A 21366-nucleotide genomic window follows, 5' to 3' on the forward strand; every position below is an offset into this window, starting at 1 on the left:
AATTATCTGAAAAAATTGTGTAGCTGTGATAATTGTCTAATACTATCAGCTAACATATCTATTTGAACAGTACTTTGCACTTCTATTTTCCCTATTAAGAGGAATACATCATAATTCTTCTGATAAGTCAAGGTAGTTTTACTCCTACTAGTTTTTACTACTCCTGAATTAACTAAAATTCAGGTGCCAGGATTACCCACTACTCCAGCATGATGGCACCAAGACTACTCTCTTATACCATAATATTAAAAATCTGAAGGTGTTTCAGCAAACCTGATCTACCTGTTCTTTTAAAAAAAAAAAAAAAAAAAATCAGGTATCTCTCAATCCCCCTGGACTATGGCTAAAACGATTCCTCAAATAATTTGAGCAATTCTATCACTGAAAAATTACAGAAGGCTAGAACTCTGTCTTGAGTGATTGATAAAAAAAAACGTATTACTATTTCACACATCCGAGCATTGTTCTACCGACATGGTTATTTCTGCTACACAATGTGATCGCTTAAGCGGAACTTAGCTTACGCTACTAACATAACTGGGATGAGCAAAGGGACGATACACCCCGACAGAAATGACAAAAGGCGTCAAAAGCATGAAACCACTACAAGCTCAAACAAGAAAAAGAAATGGAGTATTGTATTATTATTACTGTATAGTATAAGTGCGGGTACACACACACACACACATAAACCCAGTCATAACTAGCCTTTGGGCCAGACATACAATTGAGTATTATTGTGAAGTGGAATTAGCATTCCACGACTGCATGTCCTCCATGTTGCAACATCTTAACAGGAAGCATCTGCAAACCACAGAATGTCCAATTTTTTTTAATCCGATTAAGTTCTTAGAATTATTGACTGCTCAATGACTAAAAGAAGTAGCCCAACCCTGGACACATGATCGTGTATTTCTTCAGAGAAAAAGAAGAGGAAAAAAAAAAACTCAAGTGTTTCACACTTGTGTGGTGATGAAGAGCGATGTCATCACCTCCTGACAGGTAGCAGGAGACTGGAAGTGCACGAGACCTTGACAAAGAAGAGGAAGAGGAGCAGGACCTGCTTGCATCATGAAACAAGTGAAAAATGCCACTTCACAGTCTGTTTGTCAGTTATCTGTTCGCTGGTTATTGTTGTTTTCGCTCGTTTCCTCCTCACTGTTTCGTGAATAGCCAGTCACCTCTGAATCCAACGTTGCTGGTTTCTTGACCATCTTGTCATCATTTTGGGTTTTCTTTAAAAAAAATAAAATAAATAAAACTTAATTTTCAGGTTTTTCTGCTGATGGAGGACTTTGTTTTAAAGCAATATTTGCTTATGGATAATTTGTTCACTTTTTCAGTTTCATGGATGGATGGATGAATAGATAGATTCAAAGAGTATGGTACTCAGACAATGATATTAAGTTTGGCATCCAAACCAGTAAGTCCACACATATATATATATATATACACACACACACACACACACACACATATATATATATATATATATATATATATATATATATATACACACACACACACACACACACATATATATATATATACACACACACACATACATATATACCGTAATTTCCGGACTATTGCGCGCACCTCAATATAAGCTAGCCGATCGCTATCTCGGGCTTCCTCCTGTGCACTAAAACCGTCAAAGTCGTCTTCTTCGGTGTCGGAGCTGAACGAACTCAGAATTTCCCGGTCATTTCATCGGTCCGATGTGACGAGGATAAACGTTTTAGTGGCGTGAAGCTCGTTAGCATCCCCCACCCAAAGTCCATATATTAGCCGCATCGTTGTTTGCGTGAAAAAAGTTGTGGCTTATCGTCCGGAAATTACGGTATATTCCCACTTCTACACAATTTACATGTTCACACTGTGTGCACAATTATTAGGCAAATAATTAATTTGGCCATATCATTATTTTATCCATAATTTCCAACTCCAAGCTGAATAAACATGCTTATTGGACTGAATGCATATCAGGTGATGTGTATTTGTGTAACAAGGGATGGTGCGGCCTAAGGAGATCAACACCCTATAAATGTGTGCAGAATTAGTAGGCAGATTCTTTTCCTCAGGAAAAATGGGCCAAAAAAAGTGATTTAACTGACTCTGATAAGTCAAAAATTGTATAGTCTTTCTGTGGGATGTAGCAGTCTTGAAATATCAACGATATTGGGGTGTGATCACAGAGCCATCAAATGTTTTGTTGCTAATAGTCAACAGGGTTGCAAGAAATGTGTTAAGAAAAGACGCAAATCAACTACCAAAGATCTGAGAAGAATCAAACATGAAGCTACCAGAAACCCATTATCTTCCAGTGCGACCAACCTGGAGGTTCAAGAAGTACGTGGTGTTCAGTTCTCAGAGACATGGCCAAGGTAAGAAGGGCTGAAACCAGACCCGTGGTGAGGTGCTGGTATGGGCAGGTATCATTAAAGATGAGCTAGTTGGACCTTTTTGGGTTGAAAATGGACTCAAAATCAACTCTCAGACCTACCAAAAAGTTTTAGAAGACACTTTCTTCAAACAGTGGTCAGGAAAAAGTCTGCATCTTACAAAAAGAATTGATTTTTATGCAAGACGGCGCTCCTTCACTTGCCTTAAAGTACTGCACTGCGTGGCTGGCCAGAAAAAGGCTTAAAAAAGAAAAACTAATGACATGGCCTCCTTCTTCACCTGTCTTAAACCCTATTCTGAACTTTTGGGTCCTTCTTAAGAAGGAAATTTACAGTGAATGTAAACAGTGCACGTCTCTGAACAGTGTCTGGGAGGCTGTGGTTGCAGCCGCACAAAAGTTGATCCTGACCAGATCAAGAAACTGACTGACTCAGTGAACGGAAGGCTGGCGACTGTTAAAGAAGGGCTATATTGGTCACTGAGGGTTTTTTTTTTTTATTTCAGACATTTTTATTTCTAAATTTTGAATTTGTCCCACTCTAACAGGTGAAAATAAACAAGTGAGAAGGGAAAATCTCTCTCTTTCCTTTAGTTGGATAATAATTCTGCACATAAATAGATGTCTGTCGTACAATAAGGGTATACATACAGATATTCTCTTAAGAAAGCAAAAACTACACTTTTACTACTTAAATGTTCAGATTTGAGGGTTTGTTAACATTTTGGATTGACCAAGAGGACTGTAGTTGTACAATAACAAAATCAATTCTAAAAAATACAACTTGCCTAATAGTTGTGCACGCAGTGTATCGCTGTATTCATTTTTTGGTTGAGCCTATTTCAATATTTCTGGTTAGTTATGACTGCGATTGTGCACGTGTGATGCTTCACTGTCCACAGTTCAGCGGGCCGACAGCCGTGTGACAGAAGCTATTCTTCAGCCCGCTGGTTCGGCAGCAGAGGATCCCGCACCTCCTTCCAGACGGCGCAACGGTAATCGCTTGTGATCGTTTCTCCTTTTTTTTTTTTTTTTTTTTTTCCCCAGTTGATTTTCAGCTCATTTCCTGCTGGTCCTCACAACATTTTCCAAAAGTCTCTGCCATTTCAGAGTCACCTGAGGAATCAGCAGTGTTGTTTCTGCTATTCATCAGATATTCAGGGGTCAAATTGAAGACGCGTATCCTCGTCCCGGAGGGGGGGGGGGGGGGCAACTCGGACTCGTGAAAAAATGCTCCGACGCACAAACATAGCAGGATTTAGCAGAATTAATCGGAGGAGGGAGGGTCGTCAGGGGAGACGCAGTCTCCATTAATTCTGCCGCTAAAAATCTATAATTACACAAAGAGGTGTTTTTTTCCATCTTCCATCACGTTTTTCAGACGGTCCCCGTTGTACGTTTTCAAAAAAAAAGGCACAAAGAATTTCAAGCAATGTGACGATCCAATTATCCGTCCGCCTTTTCATGTGTGTCCCCCATCCCTCCGCCCCCCCCGAGCCATCCCTCCCAGTTGATGCACGAGTGTTTCTAGAAGCTCGTGGCTCATCTTCCTGCCTTTCATTTCCCCTCCTCCACCTCTTCCATCCGTCCACTTCCTTTTCTTTCCCCCTTCCTTCCTTCCTGCATCCTGATTCTCTCCATCCCCGGCGTTTGGCTTCTATGTTTCTTTCTGCTGTATTTTTTCCCCCCCTGCTCTTCTTCATCTTCTCGAGCCTGATGATGAAATACATCAAACAGCTGTGACCTCGTCACCCCCTGCTTCCAGCCACTGTTACATAACGTGGAACATCATTAATATTCCATTATTCGGTGCCCGATTTTGAGCGCTGACATTTCTCGTGACGTCCGTTTGCAGGGGGAAATCACGTCAGACGCAAAAAAAACTCTTCAGGTCAAGTCAACTTATTACAACCAGGAAACTTGCCAAATCAATAAGATGCTTCTCTTAGATTCCATCGTCAAAATAAAAGAAATCGATGTTAAACATTTGTCTTTTCATTTTCCTTTCTGATTTCTCACCATTCTTCGTTATTTTCTGAAATTTAATTTACACAACTCTCCTGCGGGTTCTAATACAATTTTCTTGCAGATCTTAAGTCACTTCCTGCATGTTTTTGTTGCCAGAAGTCACATATCCTGCTCATTTTATTTGCAGATTTCAAGGTAATTTCTTTTTTTTTTTTTTTTATATTCTCTTGCTCATTTTTCTGTAACTCCTGGTCAGTCCTCAGGTTCCTTTTCCAGGATTCTGAGTGAAAAAATACTCTGCAACCTCAAATTAGCATCCAGTTCATAATTCCTAATTTCCATCCCTTTCCCTTCATTTGTTATTTCTTTTTCCACCCTATTCCTTCCTCCTGGTTTCCTTTCTTCCTCTTCCCTTATCCTCAATCTATGTTCATCTTCCATCTAGAGATTTATCGTCTTTTTTTTTTGTTCACAGAATTCTCATTCACTTTATTGGCATCATCCTACTTTCGAAGGATTATCTACTCTTCCTCACCTTGACTCCTCCTTTCCTCCCACTCTTATTGTCATTCTCACCTCTCTCTCCCTCCTTCCTCACCTGATCCCCTCGCTCCATTATGCTCTCTTCTCACCTCTGACTCTCACTTTTGTTTTTTCCTGTCTTCTCTCCTCCTGTTCTTCTTTCCCCCTCCCTCCATCCTCTTGCCTCCCCCCACAAACACCTCCTCCCCCATCTCTTATTTTGCTCATCCTCCTCCCATCCTATTAAATTCCTGTGAGCTGCAACCCTGACAGCTTTTTTTGTTCCCAGACAAAAATCATCCCTGTCTTTATTGTGTGTTTGTCTGCGCGTGCATGTGTGTGTGTGTGTGTGTGTGTGTGTGTGTGCGTGCACATTTTCATGTATGGTCGCCATCTTTTTTTCCCCATTTTCTTCTTCCAGCATCTCTCATCTCTGCTGTCTCTTTCAGTCCCGACAGTACCAACACAAGCGCATGCGCGCACACACACACACACACACACACACACACACACACACACAAACACCACTTACCTTCCTATTGAGTGACAGCCTCTAATGGCATTTAAACCAACAGAGTGCGAAGCAGCGGATATTACTCAGCGCCATAATAACTCCTGCTGCTGCCAAACATGTGGAAACTAACAGCCGCTTCCCTCCTGCAGCAACACAATCACACGCTCACAACCATTATTTCAGCCGCATAAATTAATCCCCCGCCGCCGCCGCAGCGTTTGCGAGCGGCGCTTCCATGATGATGTAATTAAAAAGCATCCGAACGGAGACGGACGTGACAGACGGGGCCGGCGGATGAGGCGGACCGACACGACGACAGTCGCAAAACGGTCTCTTGGAGTGGAGGAGACTCGGTCAGGTGAGGATTCCGGTCGCCACGGAGACACAGAACCTGCATCAACAGGCTGGTCGTCTTCCAGAAATCCCCTCAACCTCAGAAACCCATGTTAACAAGAATATATATGTGAACACTTTCACAGCAGGGGATGTGAAAATCATTACCAGGGCCATCGGGTGACTAAAACACATTATAACCCTTTGTTAAAAAAAAAAAAAAAAAAATGAAACAGTTTGTTCTCTAGACTGGCTCGAGTGTTGTTCAGATGTTTATATTCGGTGGAGTGTCTGCTGTGACGTCTGTCGTCAACCGTTGGATTTAGATATTGATGACGTCTGAGGGTGAAATTGCCCGAACAATGAAAGATTTTAACCGTATTTTAACAATTGCTTTGTTATTATTTTTTTCCAGACACTGACAAGTTGTTTTTTTTTTTTTTACTTTTGGTACACATTTGTAATATTGTTCTTTTTTTCTGACCTGAGTGATTGACATCAGGGAAATTTCTCAACAACACTGAGATCAGGATTATTTATCATAGCTATGTCCGGAATCTGAGGAAAACAAATTTTTTATTTTTTTTTAATTATTATTTGACATGAAAAATTCATATGAGGTATTTCTAGTTCACCTAGTTGGAACTCTGATTGCCGGAAATGTTGTTCGACCTTCTACGAGCAGAAAAAAAGTGTGATCTTCGTGTTCACAATGAAACTCAAAATTCTACCTTCACGCTCCAACCCTCACGTGTGTTAATCTGAAATTACATTCTGTCTTTGACAGAAGTTCCCAGAAGAGAGCTGGATGTTTACAACTAAAACATCTACTTCATAATTTCAACATGCCTGCTAACATGCGGTCTGAAACAGGATGAGGCTCCCCCACAATTGATATTTGGATATAAATTCAAGTGACTTTTTTTTTTTGTCTTGGAATAAATAAAATGGCGTGTTACGTCCGTCTGCTCGGAGGAAATAACCACGAGCCCGCTGACCAGCGTTCCAAAGTTCCTGACCTCGTCGCTCTAATTAGATATTTCTGCCCTCATTCTTGCCTTCTTTGCACCTTGTTTTTTAGAGGTAACTTTTCCTCATTGCAAGTTCTACTTCCGTTCGTTTAACCAGTTTGAAGTTCGCGGCACGAACGCTCGTGGGGCCGGTGTCACATATTTCCGTCGCGACGTTGGCGCCTCCGTGACAGCTCAGACAGCAGCTGCCGTTGGTCAGGGGGTTAGAGAGGGATACTTGACTCCATGGCCTGGAAAAATGTTCAGGAAACTACTTCTGTGAGAGGGGCACGCGTTTTTCCCCACTATCGGGACAATCATTTAATCACAGTCGTGATTCAATTTCCATAAATTGTGCACCCCTGCCAACATTAAAACAATGTCCTTTTGACGTCGAGCTCAAATGTCTATTTAGACGAAAATGAATCCAAACCCAACAGCGCAGAATAAATTGTTCTTTAATTAGAATCGGAATCTCGGTGTGAAAGAGCTCTTACTTACACTATGAACACACAGATCTGCCTTTTTTTTTCCACTCCTAAAAGTCAAAATAGCTCCGGAGCCAGTCAAGCTGTAGCTGATCAATGTTGACAAGGTTACAGACACCTGGAAGTGTCTTTTCTCTGGTCAACACTTTCAAAAATATTGACATATTCTACGTAACCCTTTTACGTAAGCTACCCCTCCACAGCAGCGAAATACTTTCGGCTAGAAATACCAGTATTGCGGTAGAATACATTAATAGGTATCAAACACTATCCTGTATTTTACAAGGTGAAATTTTAGTCTGAGACCGGCACCTTTTAGAAAAAAAAAAAAATCTGAAATGAAAATAACACAATTCAAACATCAGATCAGTGGCCTCTTGCGCGGCGCAGAGGAGCCGCTCTCAAGCGGTGAACTCCATTTAAACTCCTCCTCGTCCTCTCGTGGACGCACGCTTAATGTGTTCACCTCGGGTCTCCGGCCGGTGATTTTCCTCACCTGGTGCATGTTGAAGCACACGGACGTGCACGGCGTCCGCTCGGCTCCAGAAACACTTTCAACATGAACTCACTTTCCCCTCAGCCTCGGCCGGCTGATCGATTCACATCAAACATTCTGTCTTTACCAGACGAGCCGCTCTGCTGAGGAAGAAGCCCCCTGAGTGTGAGGAGGAGGAGGGAGGATGTTTTTGGAAAGGCTGCCGTTAAATAAAATATGAAAGAGCTCACGAGGTGATTCTTCGAGGGTTTTTTGGGGTAACGACAGACTCTGGGAGGCCACGTGATTTCCTGCAGCAGTGAATGAATGCGAAGGAGGAGGCTGTCGGTCTGCAGTGCAGAGCCGACGCTCGCACCGCCGAGCCTCGTGCACAGGCTCACCCAGACAGGACGGACTCGCGCCGAGCCCTACATAGGGAAAAATTGAAATTTCCAACCGCTGAATATAATTTACAGAAAATTACCTTCAGAGATGAAAAAGATCTGCAAAATAAGCCGTGAGGAGACTGAGACGCATCAATGGAAATAAAAAAAATCCAACCGTTATATCTATGACTAAAATGACAATAATAAATGACTTCAATAACCATTTGGCAGAAATTCAATCGGGAAATACCAAAAAAAAAAAAAAAAAAAACACCAGAATTTTTCTATTACATTCTAAAAGAGAGCAAGACATTTCCTGGAAACTGGGAAGCAATGACCTAAAACTCATGGAGAACTTGTCCTAAAAATCAAAGAGGAATCAGCAAAAATGACTTGAAAAATGACAAGAAACGGTAGTAAAATTGCTAAGAAATCAGCAAATAAAGGAGACAACCCCGGAACTCGATACACATCTCCCATAAGTCGGCAGCAACAGAGCAGAGCCACGGAAGCCGGAAAGAAATGAGCAGAAAGGGGACCGAAAGCTACCCTCCAAAGCAGGCGGGGAGGAGCTGCGCCCGCCAAGCCTGGGGAGTTCACTCCCAGAACCCCTCCCCGACGGGGGATCAATACCGCTGGAGCGGTTAGCAGCAGCTAACTCAGAGCTCGTCCTGTACTTGACCTTCTGTGTGATAACGGAGAACCTTCCTCCACTGCGACACTCAGACAAATTAAACGGGGTTCCAATAGGTGTTTTCCAGTTCTGTTGTCGCGCAGACGCTTTGTCGCCGATTGCTCCGCGGCGCCACCACCAGGCCACTGCCTCCAACCTCCTCCACCACAAATATACCTTTTAATGACGGGCTGAAAGGATTCCAGACGCAATTCGAGTTTTTTGATTACTAAAATTATTCCAGGCAAATTACCTGCCTCCAGTAATCGTTAAAAACAGTATTATTATGTCACGAATCCAGCCATGGTGATTTCTGTTACACAATGCAATCACTGAACCACAGGTTAGCCCAAGCTGCTAACATAACCGAAGCGTGGTGAGATGTCCGACAGACGTGAGAGCAGCAGGGAGCAAAGTGGAAGATGCAAAAAGTGTATGAAGTACTGGACTGCTACAAGCTAAGACAAGGAGGGGGCGGGCAGTACAGTGTTTCACTTTAAATTAGAATTAGAGTTCTCCAATGGGATGTCGTCAATGTTGCGACATCTCAACGGGAGGCACCTGCAGAATGCAGAATTAATCCCCAGGGTAATTGATAATTACTGGTATAAATAAGGTCAACTGATAGCAGTAACCCTGAATTATTGTAATCTGAAAATTCGTGTTTTAGCTGATAATTTTGAAAATATTTTTGTCTATGTAAGCTTCTTGCTCATTTCTTGGCAACTTAGTGCTGGTGATCAGATCTAGGTTTCAAGGATTTTCTTTTTTAAATGTTTTGCAGATTTTCAGGAACAGTTAATCACATTTACATCAAATTCGTACCTTTAAGTAGTTTCTTACTAGGTTTAAGCATTTTTTTTTTCTTTTTTTTTAGTGGGTTGTTCTTTTTGTGCATCTTACTCATCTTATGTGGCTTCTTTTATCCATATTTGGGGAAATATTTTTCTTGCTAATGCCATGCATATATTTAGGATTCTTTCCCTGGTTAGTTGGTGCTGATTTTCGTGTTATTCCTTGCCGATTTACTCCCCGTACCCACCGACCCCCCCCCCAATGCTAAATTGGCAAATCTAATTGCTGAAGTATTTACCATTTAGTGGATCGAGTCGTCAGTTGTTGTTTTTTTTTTCAAATTAGAATCAAGCTATTGATAAATGAGTCAAAAACCTGGAAACGGATGATTGGTTCAAAGGGCAAACATGTTCATGTGAACATAAATGAATGTCCTAAACCTTTAACTATAACAACATGGGGGCTGATGTTAATAGAAAACTAAAATCCGTCTTATTTGTTGGCTGCACCTCGGCTCCTTGTTCAGGTTTTTATGAGACCACGCATTCCTTGCACGTTGACGGACAGCTCGTTTTAGCAAAACACGTCACGCAATCGTCACCTCCGGAGGACGGCGGTGCTGTGAAATCGGCGTGAAATGAGCCCAAGATAGAAGAAACATTTCTGAGTCCTCGGTCACGTTCTCTCTGAGCCTGTTTGTCTAAGACTGAAGACTGTAACGGAAGCGCGGCAGGCTTTCCACGTTTCGTTTCCGAATCAGATTTTGGCTAAAAGGGATATTTTCAGCCATAAATTAGGTCAGATTACAGTTGAAGATAATTCATGTCAGTCCCTGTCCTGATGTCTTTTGGCTCCTCTGTTTGGCTCTTTTAACTGAGATCAAACTAAATGTGTTTAATAAGCTGAAGAGAAAGACGTTAAATAAATGTCTTAACCTCCTGATGAAGACTGAATCCGGGAGCAGCTGAGCGAGAGGACAGTATTTCACATTTACGTGACGGTTTTGGTTAAATAACGGGAACATCTTCACTCGCTCTGATTAAATAATCAACATCCACGGTATTTTATCTTCAGGATTAAAATAATTAAAGCCCTAATTCCTCCGCAGCAGATCTCCATCACACAGTAATCTGGAGGCGGTGAAGGAAAACGGGAGGCAGACTTCGGAGGCAGAGAGAAGAGGAGGACTGTCAAGGTCAGCAGCTCATTTTCACAAACTCCTGCGGGCTGAGATTTTTGCTAAAATCTCGAGGGGATGCTACCTCACTCTCTTGCCCGTCTTGATTTCCATGTTTCCCACCAATAACCCGCTGTCAGTCACCGCTGCGGCTACAAAATGAAGGAGAAATAAATATTTCCCGGCGTGATACGACATGACAACAGCGTCTTCGGGGAGAGGGCGTCGGAGGCAAATGGAAACACTGCGGCGCTAAAAGCATTCACAGCCTCATTTTGGATCGGGATTACGGCGTCTCGGACCGAGCCGGCCGAGGTGAAGACATCGCCGTCACACACCCCGGAAAAACAATCCGCAGTGGGCCGCCACGGAACAGAGGAAAAGATCATCACAATATCCACACACCGGTCTTGTAATATCAGCACACACCGAGTGGAAAATCACAGCAGATACAGAAATAAATCCAGTGTCTGACCCCAGCTTTCTCCATCCTCAGGCCCCGTTCTTGCTAAATATTCATTTTCAGGGAAACTTTTTGGAGATTCTAAGTGGCAAACTATAGCCTTTCAAGCAGTGACTAACTGCCAGTTTACTTTTGGTATTTCTTCAAATAGCCTTGCCAGAGACAGATCCTCATACAGATACAAGATACTTGATATTGAAAAGTCTGTCCACGTGACACGACAACAGACGGCGGACAAACTGTGCACGCAGACAAATACATAAACATCCGCTGGCACCGTGACTTTCCCCTTGGGGATGAATAAGGTACCCAAGCCAACCTAAACAAAGTGTATACCTATACACTGTCCAGCATAAGTCTGGTCACTCTCAAACGTCTAAAAATTCCCAATAAGCAAAGCAGCCGTTTATCATAAAATACCCCAAAACAGTGTTCATATCTAGAGTTTATTTGAATGTCCGAAATGATAAACATAACAGGTATGAACACCGCAAGTCCCTGAAAATTTCCACAAACTGACCCGTCGTACGTGTATCTTTACCGACATGCACTTCAAACTGTGTTTCACCCAAACCGCTCGTGTCCAACGAAAAAGAACACCGTCCAACCACACCATGCAGAAAATATCTGAAGCATTTGCACACTCACGGGTCATAAATGATAAAACCAGGAACCAGAACTTTATAGCTGCTTTAACATGGCAACCCATTATTGTGCATTTTAAATGACAAAAGAATCTTCACTTGAGGATGTTTCACTCCTCATCTGATAAATTCAAGTCCAGCTGCCTCGACGAGAAGATTTCGACGAGAATTCGCCATGACCTGAATGACCGAGAACCTCCACGGATCACTTTCTTATATTTGTTAACAATTCACATCTTCAAGCTCTTCCCAAACCGTCATTTCCATGCTGGAATCATTTGGAAGCTCAGATGGAGCTTGTTCCCACGTTTTAATCTTTTATCGACCATGATGTGTAACCTGTTCCCACGCTTTTGATTTTTTAATGGCCGGGACATTAATAGCCCCTGTGCTTGAATTATTTACTGACTGAAGGCCAAAACTTGCTCCCATGTTCTAATGATTTGGTGGCTGGGAGGTTTAACTGGGTCCTGCACTCTAAATCCCGATCAGTCCTTCCTACATTGTTCATTAAATTGCTCACAGTGATTAACTTGTGAAAGCGAGGGAACAGGTTGTATCTCATGACCACTAAATAATGTTTCTTTCTGCAGGCCTCTGAAGACTGATACTAGGAATAGGGGGTAAAACCCACTTGACATCCTGGTGAATGAACCAAGAATGCCAGTGGAGCTGTCTGCCTGATTTGACTCAGGATGTTGTATTTCTCCGAACAGATCGCTGTGTTGGTCCCCGCTTGCCGACGAGGCTGCCAAGGACGTGAGTCACCGCTCCGCGTCTCATCCGCTGAGGTTCGTCCCCGTTCGGAGACACCCAGGAACATGTTTGTCAGGCTGGCGGTCGAGATATCGGTCCGACTCCTTCTGGAACGGACTCTTTGAAAATAATACTACGGAGGGCATCAAAGTGCGGGTTGATTGGCTGCGTGTGATGGACTGAGGACGAGCGGTGACCTTTGTCTGACGATAACCCACTGAATAAAACGTCTGTCAGTCAACACTGCAGGGAAAACAGCCCATAAAATCATCGACGTTAAGATCGCGTTTCATTTCCAGATTCAATTTTCGAGTTACAGTGATACACTAAAGGAAAAATCTCATCCGGGGAAGACCTCGTAATTTAACACTATACCTCTTCATTATTAATAATGTAATTTTTTTTAAATGATTTTACCATTAGCTTTCTATCGACAGAAACATCAATTTAAGCCGCCAAGTGACAGCGTGACTCTCCAACGAGCTCTGGTAGAGATAAACTAATTATTCAGGTGACCCATTAATCGGGCAGATATCTGGCATTTAGAGATAATCCTTGCAGAACAATTACTGGTTGCACACAGGAGGCTTACATTCTGAAAATTCCAGTAGACGGTGAGTGCTAACAACTTCAGTCTTGGGTCTATTTTTAAGCTTGCGTATGTTTAAAAAAAAAAAAAAAAAAAAAAAGGCAAGTCACCGGTGACCAAAAGTCGTACACTAAGTGAATATCCTGGGCGGCCTTTGATTCCTCATGCTGAAACCTTGTAAAATTGGAGTCACATAAAAATATGGCAATTTGTTTTTGCATGATTGGCACTACATAGCCGGAGTCAAGGGGTGTGAGTGTATCAGAATGTAGAGGAGTCGTCATAGAATCCTGTTTCACAGACAAAAGCCAACGTACTGTTGTTACAGCCGTGGACAGGGGGCACGATTTACACTAATGGCATGACCGCATAAACATACTAACTGATCACAACTAAACCTATTATTGTGTCCATCGCACGGAATACATTTGAACGACTAGCCATTTTGAAACAGACTTGGGACTTCCCAGAATAAGAGACAGTCCTGTCTCAAAACAACCACAAGTTACTATGGAACTTTTGGGAAAATAAAGTTAACATTTAAATCAAATTACAATACAAGTTATTGATTTTGCATCATCACTAGCAGCACACAACTAGGTGCGCAAATGTGTGACCGCTATCAATATTTAAGCACAGACTAATTTCACACAGTGCAATTCACACACCAAAACACAAGTGCGTGCATTCATCTATGCTTACCGACAGATCCTTGTTTTTTAAACTAAGGCAGCTCCCACTTCTCCCTGCAGACATGATGTGTTGAAAAAAAAACCCATCAGATATTTTATGAGCTCAGTTAAGATTTAATTTAGTTTTCCTTTTGTCTCTTTAAATTTGAGACAAACTGACTACTCATCACTCCTAAACAGCTGACAGCAGGTTACCATCATAGATTACCTTGGAACAATCAGCTGCACTTGACTGTTTACACTTCAACTTGCATGTTTTCAATTTGCATACTGAGTGCTCTACTTGACTGTTTACATTTATATGAGCATGTTTAATTTGCATGCTCATCGCTGCCATTGCAAAATAGTCGTCAAACAGCCATGAACGACCTCGGAATATTCATGGGCTGACTGCACTTGACCATTTACCCTTCAACTCACACTCCCTCTATTTGCACTTTTAATTAACACATGTTAAATAGTAAAGTTCACATTTCCACCGCATCTTTCACTCACTGGCCTTTATTGTGCTGTTATGTATCTGTTCTATGTTATTCAAATCTTGTTATAGTACATGACACTCAATGCAGACAGCAAGGTTAGAGTTTCATTGTACAGGGAGGTACATTTCCTCACATATGGCAGTAAACACTCCTTGAATCCTATTCAATTACCAGGGGAACGGGATAACTGAAACGTTGACAGTTTACACTATCATGCATTTTATTTGCAAATCCAAAGTGTACCTATTTTGTTTTGCAAAAATTCAGGTGTCTCCTTTCGAACGCTCAAGTAGGATTTCAGAAAGACTATTCCAGAGTTTTAATTTTTGACTGCCAGGCCGAGAGGATTTTGAAAGGCTGCATCTGAGTTAGAAATGCTACACGAGTGAGCCAATCTCGAACAATCTGTTTCGACGTGTTATTCTATATAGCATATAATTAAGACTCAGGACACTAATGATACAATGCCTTGCCATTCTTTCCGTTCCTACCATGAAGCGACTTTTTAAATCTGTTTGTCTGTGATTATATTGAGCCAACATAAGACACAAAGGCAACTACTCTGCACAAAAGCAGTATTTGCAGTACTTTCAGATACATGCCATCTAAATATTTCAACCCGCAGAGTGCTATGAATAAAAGATTAGTGGATTCCCGATTATTTTAAATGCAGGTTTTAGCGCGTGACGGATAAATAATTGTTTAAAGAGCAGATCATGTTCGGTACATTTTTAGTCCTGCTCATCTCACAGGACACATGAAGACTCCCTCTCCCCGCCTTCATCAACCAAACACTGTCACCGTCGCCATGGTAACCGAGGCTGAGCAAACCTGTTCGAACCCACCGGGTGAGCTGGCAGCCGAGGCGAGACAAAAACTCCCGGGGAGGGGGGAGGGATGGCGGCGGCGGATATTGACGAGCTTGTTAACGCTCCTGTCAGCTGATCACATGCGAAGATAAACCAATAAACCCCGGCGGGAGCCGAGTGTTTTCTTTTGTTGTTGTTGGTGTTGGTGGTGTTGTTTCCTCCCGGCTGACAGGCAGGAAGCAGCCGCTGTCTTTCACACACAAAACACCGGAGCGCCGCGCCGTCAGGCGGATCTGACAGGCCGAGCCTCCGCAGCCATCTTTGAATCCAAACCTTTGTTACATCCGACGGTTTTTTTGCCTGAATTTTTTTTTTCTTAACTGGGGCTATTCTTTATCCGTCAGTAGCAGCAGAATCACAACAGCCGCGCAATTCCCGGAGCATTTTAAATCACTTTCCAGGATTAAACTGCACGGAAACATTGTCGCTCGTTCCAAGTTCGCACTTCCGGTTTAGCACAGAAAGGTTCTTCCCGCAACATCAATGCAAGGATTTAAAGTCTGATATTACAGCCGGTAGTCCACCAGGATATTTGATGTCCCAAAATGCTCAGTCATTTACCTACCGGATTCTGAGGATGGCTCAAGCTATGATAAGAAAAATCATTTATGCCGCGGGACCGCCCGCTAACGCTAGCTAGCTAAATCGCTAACGACCGGCTAGTCTTAGCAACTAGCTACTCACGATAGCAAGCTTCTACATAGCGCACATTTTAACATTTAAAATAATCTCTCGTTATTCAACGCTAAACTCACCATGCACTCTCACATTTCCCCCGCATGCCTACGCTTGATTCCTCCGGTTCATCCTGTTATCTTTGCGTCCACCCGCTGACTGAAGTGACAGAAAGTATTCAGGAGGAAACAAGAAAACCAACATGGCGTCGGCGCGGGGCTTTCATTGTCACGTGACAATGATGCAAGGTCATGATGGACAGACAAAACATTTAATAAACAACGAAATAAATGAATCATTTTGATTTTTACTATTATTGTTGTTATATGTTATTGTTATTGTTAGTAGTGGTAGTAGTAGTGATAGTGGTAGTATATTTCCTGTCACCATTATTGATATTGTCACAATTGTTATTTTTAATAATCCATCCATATATTTTTAATTAGCTGAAGGTGATTAACCATAGCTACTAATTTGTACAGAACTTCCCTGTGGAATTGGCTGTAAATATCCATATGCATGATTTGTATCTATGTACAGAATATTTATCGTAGATGTCTTCTTGTTTCTATTTTTAAGCATAGTTCAGTCTCACAAGAAGCATCAGATAAAAAGAGAATCTGTCAGCTGCATTTGTTGCCATGATTATCTCCCCCCGCTGTTCCACAGCTGCCCCTCAGTCCCGCCATCCCACCATCCCTCCATCGCTTCATCCTCTGTACCTTCCTATCTCTGTCACTCCATCACTAGATCATCTGTCCCTTGGAATCTCAATCCTCCATCCTCGGCGGATTCGTGCCTGCGTCCTGTCTGTTCGAATCTCCATCCCTCCGTCACTTGATCACTTGATCCTCTGTCCTTACGTCCCTCCATCGCCCCATCCAGCCTACCTCCCTCTAACACTACATCTTCCTCTCTCCATCCCACCGCCCCTCCGTTCCCTGATGACTCACGTCGCTCTTGCTCCTTCCTGTGAGCCGTTAAACCGCTGCATTTATTCGTCGTCACAGTTTCTAACTGGAGAGCAAACAGAGCGCGTGAAAGTGGCTCTCAGACATTCATCTTTTCCTACATTTCATCAGTGTGTTTTTATCAACCGGACCTTTTCTGAGCCGGTCAGGTCCATCTCAGCCCCCGCACTCGCATCCCTCCTGCCCCAGGCGCCTTCTCCCACCCAACACATGCACTCTGTCCAGGGTATATATCTTCAAGGACAGAAATGAGCTTCTAAATCAATCTTGAAACTAAAAACTTAATGTTTTTCCTAAAATTTACAAAGCACAACCATAAATCTAGCAAAAAAAAAAAAACAGTTGGTAACCTGATTATAAGACAGGCATTCATTATCTATATCGCTTATCCTGCAATCAGGGTCGTGATGGGAGGCGGCAGAGTCTATCCAAATTGTCTCTGGGCGAAAGGCAGGGTTCGCTCTGAACCGATCGCCGGCCATTATGATAATCTTACAAAAATGAGGTAATATCCCATTAATATCACACTTGATCTTCTTATTGAATTTTTCCTTAATTTAAACCAATATTTATACTTATTCCAGCTAATTCTGATTCGGTGTTGATTGAAAAATGTTTATCCACTGATTTCAAGCTAGTGTGTTGAGGATTTCCAGCCGTCCTGCGGAGAGTTGAGTGACTATTCTTCTATTTCCAGGTGACTTAGGGGGATTTTCCAGGTGATTTATTGCTCCAAAAACAAAACCAACCTTTTTTATAGACCATAATCCAAAACAAACCACATCTTCACTCAGGACGGGTAAAATATCTGCTCCGCCTTGGAAAGGCTTCGTCTTCATCCTCATCCTGCTCTTACTCTATACTGAAGCTCATCTGCACAGTAACGAAAATAAAAAGAAACAAATATCATCTTTCCCACCACCTTACTGACCTGAATTTGACCTCCTTCTGTTTCTTCATCCTTTCTTCCAAAATCTTTACAATGTTTTTGCGTCTGTTTCCATTTAGCATTTCGTATTAAATGTTTCTGTTTGTTTTACCTGGTGATCAATTTCTTGATAAATATTTCCTCATTTTTAAAGCAATTTCTTTATGATTTTCTCATCAAAGTTTTGTGTCATTTTCCCTTGCTTCTGGTGCAGATTACTGCCGGATCCAGAATTGTTTTATTTTGATGCTTGTTCTTGTAAACGTAGAAATGTTGAAATGATGAAATTAATCTGACAAAACAAACTCCTCCTCTTCATTTTCCCCTTCATCCCCCTCTTCATTCTCCTCTTTATCCTCTAAACTAAAGCGCCAGCAGGTGTGTTTGACACAACAATGACTGCAGGAACAAAAGAAACACACATCATCACCCCTCCGTCATCCCTCCATCATTCTTTCATCGTCCCTCCGTCAACCTTCCACCATCCCTCATCACTCCTCCATCACTCCTTCACAATCCCATATCACTCCTTCATCATCCCCCCATCAAACTTCCACTAACCCCTCTCACCTCCCATCACCCCTTCACCCACCCTCCGTCAGCCTTCCATCATCCCCCCATTTTTTCCTCTATCATCCCTTCATCGTCCCACCATCAAACTTCAATCAATCCTTCCATTTCCCCTGTCATCCCTCCATCAATCTTTCATCATACCTCCATCAGGTCTTCATCATCCCTCCATCATACCTAAGTCTGCCTCCACCGCTCCATCACACCTCCATTACTCATTCATCATTCCTCCATCATCCTCTCACCACATCACTCTGTCATCCCTCCATCACTCCTTCATCATCCCTTCTTCACCCCCATGTCTCTTCTGTCTTCCTTCCTTCCTCCTCTGTTGACCAACTGTGTCCTGAATATAAACATCCTGCTGGTCAGCCAGCTGCAGGTGTGTGTGTGTGAGTGTGTGTGTGTGTTGTCACTGTGTCTGTGTTGCTTGTGTGTTGTATTGTATGACTGTTGTGTGTCTTGGTACCTCTGTGTGTGAGTGTGTGTGTGTGTAATTCTGTTGTGATTTTTGTAATTGCATTGTGTGTTCTGTGTGTGTGTGTGTGTGTGTGTGTGTGTGTGTTTGTGTTGTCACTCTGTTCTGTGATGTTTGAGTGGTGTATTACATGACTATTGTGTGTATGTTGTGGTCATGTGTATGTTTGTGTGCGTGGGTGTCTAATCCTGCCATGATTTTGTGTAATTGCAGTTTGTGTGTGTGTGTGTTGTCACTGTGGTTTCTGTTGTACATGCATGCTGTGTGTATTTTACAATCATGTGTATATGTGTGTGTCATTAATTTTGTTGCAATTTTGTGTTATTGCATAGTGTGTTCCTGTTTGTGTTTATGTGTGTGTGTGTGTTATCATTGTGCTCTGTGTTGCTTGTGTGTTGTATTGCATGACTTTTGTGTTTATGTTGTGGTCATGTGTATGTGTGTGTTGTGTCTGCAATTCTGTTGTGATTTTATGTTATTGCATAGTGTGTCTGTCTTAGTGTGTATTGTGTTTGTGTGCATCTGTGTGTGTGTGTGTGTGTGTGTGTGTGTGTCTGCAATTCTGTTATGATTTCATGTTATTCAATAAAGTGTTCCTGTGTATGTTTAAATGTGTGTTGTTTGTGTGTGTCTCTAAGTGGGTGTGTGTCTAATTCTATTGTGATTTTGTGTTTTTGCATAGTGTGTTCTTGTGAGCGTCTAAGTGTGTATTGTGTTTGTGTGTTTCTAAGGGTGTCTGTAATTCTGTTGTGATTTTGTGTTACTGCATAGTGCGTTACTGCATGTGTCTAAGTGTGTGTTGTGTTTGTGTGTACCTATCTGATGTAAACATCCTGCTTGTCAGCCAGCTGCAGGTGTGTGTGTGTTGTCCTGTGTGTGTTTGTGTGTTGTATTGTATGACTGTTGTGTGTTTTGTGTATGTTGTGGTTATGTGTATATATGTGTGTGTGTGTAATTCTGTTGTGATTTTGTGTGTATATGTGTTGCATAGTGTGTCCCTGCGTGTGTATGTGTGTGTTGTCACTTTGTTCTGTGATATTTCTGTGTTGTGACTTGTGTATGTCGTTGTCATGTGTGAGTAATTGTTGTGATTGCGTATAATTGCATAGTGTGTCCTCGTGTGTGTTGTATTTGTGTGCACCTATTTGTGCGTGTGTATCTAACGGTGTGTCTGTAATTCTGCTGTGATAATGTCTTACTGCATAGTGTGTTCCTGCGTGTGTTGTGTTTGTGCGTACATATCTGTGCGTGTGTGTCTGTAATTCTGTTGTGATTTGGCGTTATCGCGTAGTGTGTATCTGTGTGTAACTATGTGTGCATCTGGAATTCTGTTGTGATTTTGCGTTATTGCATAGTGTGTATCCAAGTGTGTTGTGTGTACCTGTGTGTGTGTGTGTGTGTGTGTGTGTGTGTGTGTGTGTATGTGTGAGTGTGTGTGTGTGTATGGTACCCGGCCTCCAGCTCCCCCTCGGCCCCGGTCTTACCCGCTCGGTCCCCCGGTGTTTCTTAGCGCTGGGCGTCTCGTCCTGCTGCCGTCGAAGCACCGGGTTTTTAACTCCACCGTCCGGCGCGCCTCCTTTGTCGCCGCCGCCGTTGTTGTTGTGATGCGGGTTGTTCCCCCCGCCGAGGTCCCCGCCGGTGCTCCGGCAGTCCGGCGCGGCGCAGCAGCGGCAGAGTCCGGGCCCGTCGCGGCACGGGTGATGCTCGGGGAGGAAGACGGAGGGAGGGGGAGGAGACGCGCCGTCGCCGGGCTTCTCCTTCCGCGAGCGGCCGGGAGCGGCGGATGAAGCGGCGGCGGCGGCGGCGGCGGCGGCGTCCCGCTCCCGGTCTCTCTCCCTCTTCCAGCCCCGGATCACGTTCTTCCCCTTCCTCTCCTCTTTGCCTTTGGCGCATGTCGCAGAGGAAGAAGAGGAGGCCGTGCCCGCGTCGCAGCCGCCGTTGTTGTTGTTATTGTTACCCCCGCCGCCGCCGCCGCCGCCGCCGTCCGCGTCCCTACCGGCCGCAGAGATCATCTCCAGACCTTCTCCGGTGACGCTGCGCCCTTGAGCCTGCCGCCGCTGCGGCGGCTGCTGCTGCTGCTGTCCGTCCCAGACGCGCGGTTCTCCCGCAGCCCCCGGACCCCCGCCTCCCTCCCGGCCGCCTCTGCTGCGTTTCAACGCGGATCTCCTCGCCTCCGACCCGCCGCCGCCGCCGCCACCGCCGACAGGTCCCCGGGTCTGGAGCGAAGGCAGGGCCGCGTCGCTGTCGGCTGAGCCCGCGGCGCTGGAGGAGGTGATGGAGCGGGAGGAGGATGAAGAGGAGGAGGAGGAAGAGAGGGAGGAGGAGGAGGAGGAGGAAGAGGAGGAGGAGGAGGAGGTGTGGTTCGGTGACAGGTCCCAGCAGTCCGCCAGCAGCCCGCCGCTCTCCTGCAGGAAACGGCTCATCTCCTCTTTTCCGTTTCTCCTTTGTCGGTTTCCTTCGGTGATCAGCATTCAAGTCATCCCCGGCGAGCGGGACGCTGAGAG

At 43.6% G+C, this 21366-nt stretch overlaps 1 protein-coding gene across 2 annotated transcripts in view; it reads right to left on the bottom strand.

Moving 5' to 3' along the window:
* Positions 1–20972, bottom strand: part of znf608 (zinc finger protein 608) — a 51330-nt gene extending 30358 nt beyond the window's left edge. For both annotated transcript variants that reach the window (XR_015107896.1, XM_086170053.1), the window contains exon 1: positions 20347–20972. Coding sequence is in view for 1 of the 2 variants with exons in the window: in XM_086170053.1 (XP_086026179.1) it covers positions 20347–20874 (528 nt within the window). In the remaining variant the exon portion in view is untranslated. The remainder of the gene's footprint in view (positions 1–20346) is intronic.
* Positions 20973–21366: the final 394 nt, after the last annotated feature.

The sequence above is a fragment of the Fistularia commersonii genome, chromosome 22, assembly GCF_037954325.1.
Source record: "Fistularia commersonii isolate RoL2024-O1a breed Wild chromosome 22, RoL_Fcom_v1.0, whole genome shotgun sequence".
Lineage (NCBI taxonomy): Eukaryota > Metazoa > Chordata > Actinopteri > Syngnathiformes > Fistulariidae > Fistularia > Fistularia commersonii.